The 1909-nt window shown below is 48.1% G+C and overlaps 1 protein-coding gene across 1 annotated transcript in view; it reads right to left on the reverse strand.

Annotated features, from left to right (window-relative positions):
* Tmem11 (transmembrane protein 11) overlaps positions 1–805 on the reverse strand; it is a 13787-nt gene extending 12982 nt beyond the window's left edge. Inside the window, exon 1 of the mRNA XM_010618173.3 lies at positions 741–805. Within this exon, the coding sequence (XP_010616475.1) occupies positions 741–790 (50 nt within the window). The 5' untranslated portion in view covers positions 791–805. The remainder of the gene's footprint in view (positions 1–740) is intronic.
* Positions 806–1909: the final 1104 nt, after the last annotated feature.

The following is a 1909-nucleotide window of genomic DNA, read 5'->3' on the forward strand; positions in this document are numbered from 1 at the left end:
AGCCACAGTGGAGCCAGCGGCTGGAACCGGCGGACTGGGCAGCGCGGCACCCACCACCTGGACGTCCTTGGGCCTGTCGAGCTAGCGGCTGGAGGAGAGGGGAAAGAACGCGCCTACAACTCCCAGAGCGCCACGCGGGGGGTGGTCCCAGCACGCAGCCCTAAAACCTCCTGCAGTCTTGTTGGCGCAGCGCTCTCTGTCCAGCTCCCCTGCCCTTCACATCCTCCTTGACTCTCAAGTCGCCTTGCGGGCAGGGGTCCTCGGGGCCTTAGTTCTGTCGGCGCGTTTCTCTGGGCTCCGGGTATTCTAGGGAGACAGCCGAACGCGGTTCTGGCTGACTCGGAGTCCCGACTTGCAGGCATAAGCTTGTTGGAGGACAGACTGAAAGCAAAGAGGAAAAATAGCTACAACACGTGAAAATTGCTACGAAGGAAATAAGGTTCAGCGTTAGGGAAATCCTGTTGAAATTGAATCCCTACTATATATCTCACTCACGTGCACACACTTGTATTCTGGCACCTCTGAAGGCTTGTGCTAGGCACATCATCTCTCCTAATGAGACTTCTTTCCCAGGCCCTGGCATTTCTCTATCTGGACCCTGCTGCAAAGAGAGGCCTAGTTGCTGGTTCCTCAAAAGTTTGAAATATGGGCGTGGGGTGTGTGTCGGGGGGTCCCATCTAAATCCCTTTCCTGTGTCTTGTTGGCCCAATAGTTATGTGAGCAAAGCTAATACAGAAAACCTGCAGTTGCAAAGCCAAGGAGAAGTACAACCCCTGCCCTCTGCATTCATGTCTGGGGTATCTCCACAGTGGAAGAATGGGCAGGAATAGAGGTGATTCACATCGCTGAAGATTCCTTGGGTTTCCCTGTAACTTGAGTTCTACATTCTAAGAGTTTTGGCTGCTTAAACTTCTTTCTAGTCCATTCTCACCTGCCGAATGATTCGTGCTTAGCAATCTAGAAGCCCCTCCTTAGTTTGGAGGCTGCTTCTGTAACTTCAATGGCCTTGGGTTTCTGCCTGGAGTTTTGCAGGCTGGTAAATTCAGAGGGTTTATGGACCATGCATGTGTCATGCTGTGCTGAAAACGTTACTGTTCCAGCCAGCATTTATGCTTCAAGACCTTGGACATGTTGGGCCTCTAGAAGGTTCCTAGTTTTCAAATTGGGTCGTGCCTGGTGTGGTGACGTACACATGTAATCCCAGCACTCTGGAGGCTGAAGCAAGAGATTCATCACGAGTTTGAAGCCAGCCTGGACTACATAGTGAGTTCAAGGCCCTCCTGAACTGCATAGTGAAACCTGGTTGCAAAAAAACAAACAAACAAAAAAATCAAGCTGGGTCGTATAACCCAGCCTCCAGGTTCCAATGTGTAGCAGTGCTACAGACACCTGAATGATAATGTCCTTCTCTTCTCCGACCGGTGTGGTAATTAAGAGGGTATACTAGGGATTCTAGAACAGGATTGGAAGCATAGCTCCACACTTCCAGATCTGGCTGCTTACCTAAATTCTCTGTCAGCTTCTTTGTAACATGAGAAAGTTACTATCTCCCCTAGAGAATTGTTGTAGTGTTTTATGAAATGAAAGTGCATGGAGTTTAGAGCACAAGGTAACAACACTATGATTGTGATGGATTGCCCAGTGCTGGCCTATGTTTTAAGTGATATTATTACTGGGTAGCTCCTTCTAAAAGTGGCTTACCAACTAAATGTTATTGGGAGCTGGGTAGCATGCTTGCTTCTCCCTCTGAAGTTAGATTTCAGGTTCTTGTAGTGTGGAGCAAAGAATTGAAAAAAATGAGCAAAAAGCAGTGGCCAACTTTATTTGAGAAAGTAAAAATGAAGAGTGAAGGAGAAACTGGTTATGCAGAATTAGCTTGGGTGGAGTAAAAGAAGAAAAGCAATAAAAG

The sequence above is a fragment of the Fukomys damarensis genome, unplaced genomic scaffold (genome assembly GCF_012274545.1).
Source record: "Fukomys damarensis isolate Sample0158 unplaced genomic scaffold, DMR_v1.0_HiC HiC_scaffold_13, whole genome shotgun sequence".
Taxonomy (NCBI): Eukaryota; Metazoa; Chordata; class Mammalia; order Rodentia; family Bathyergidae; genus Fukomys; species Fukomys damarensis.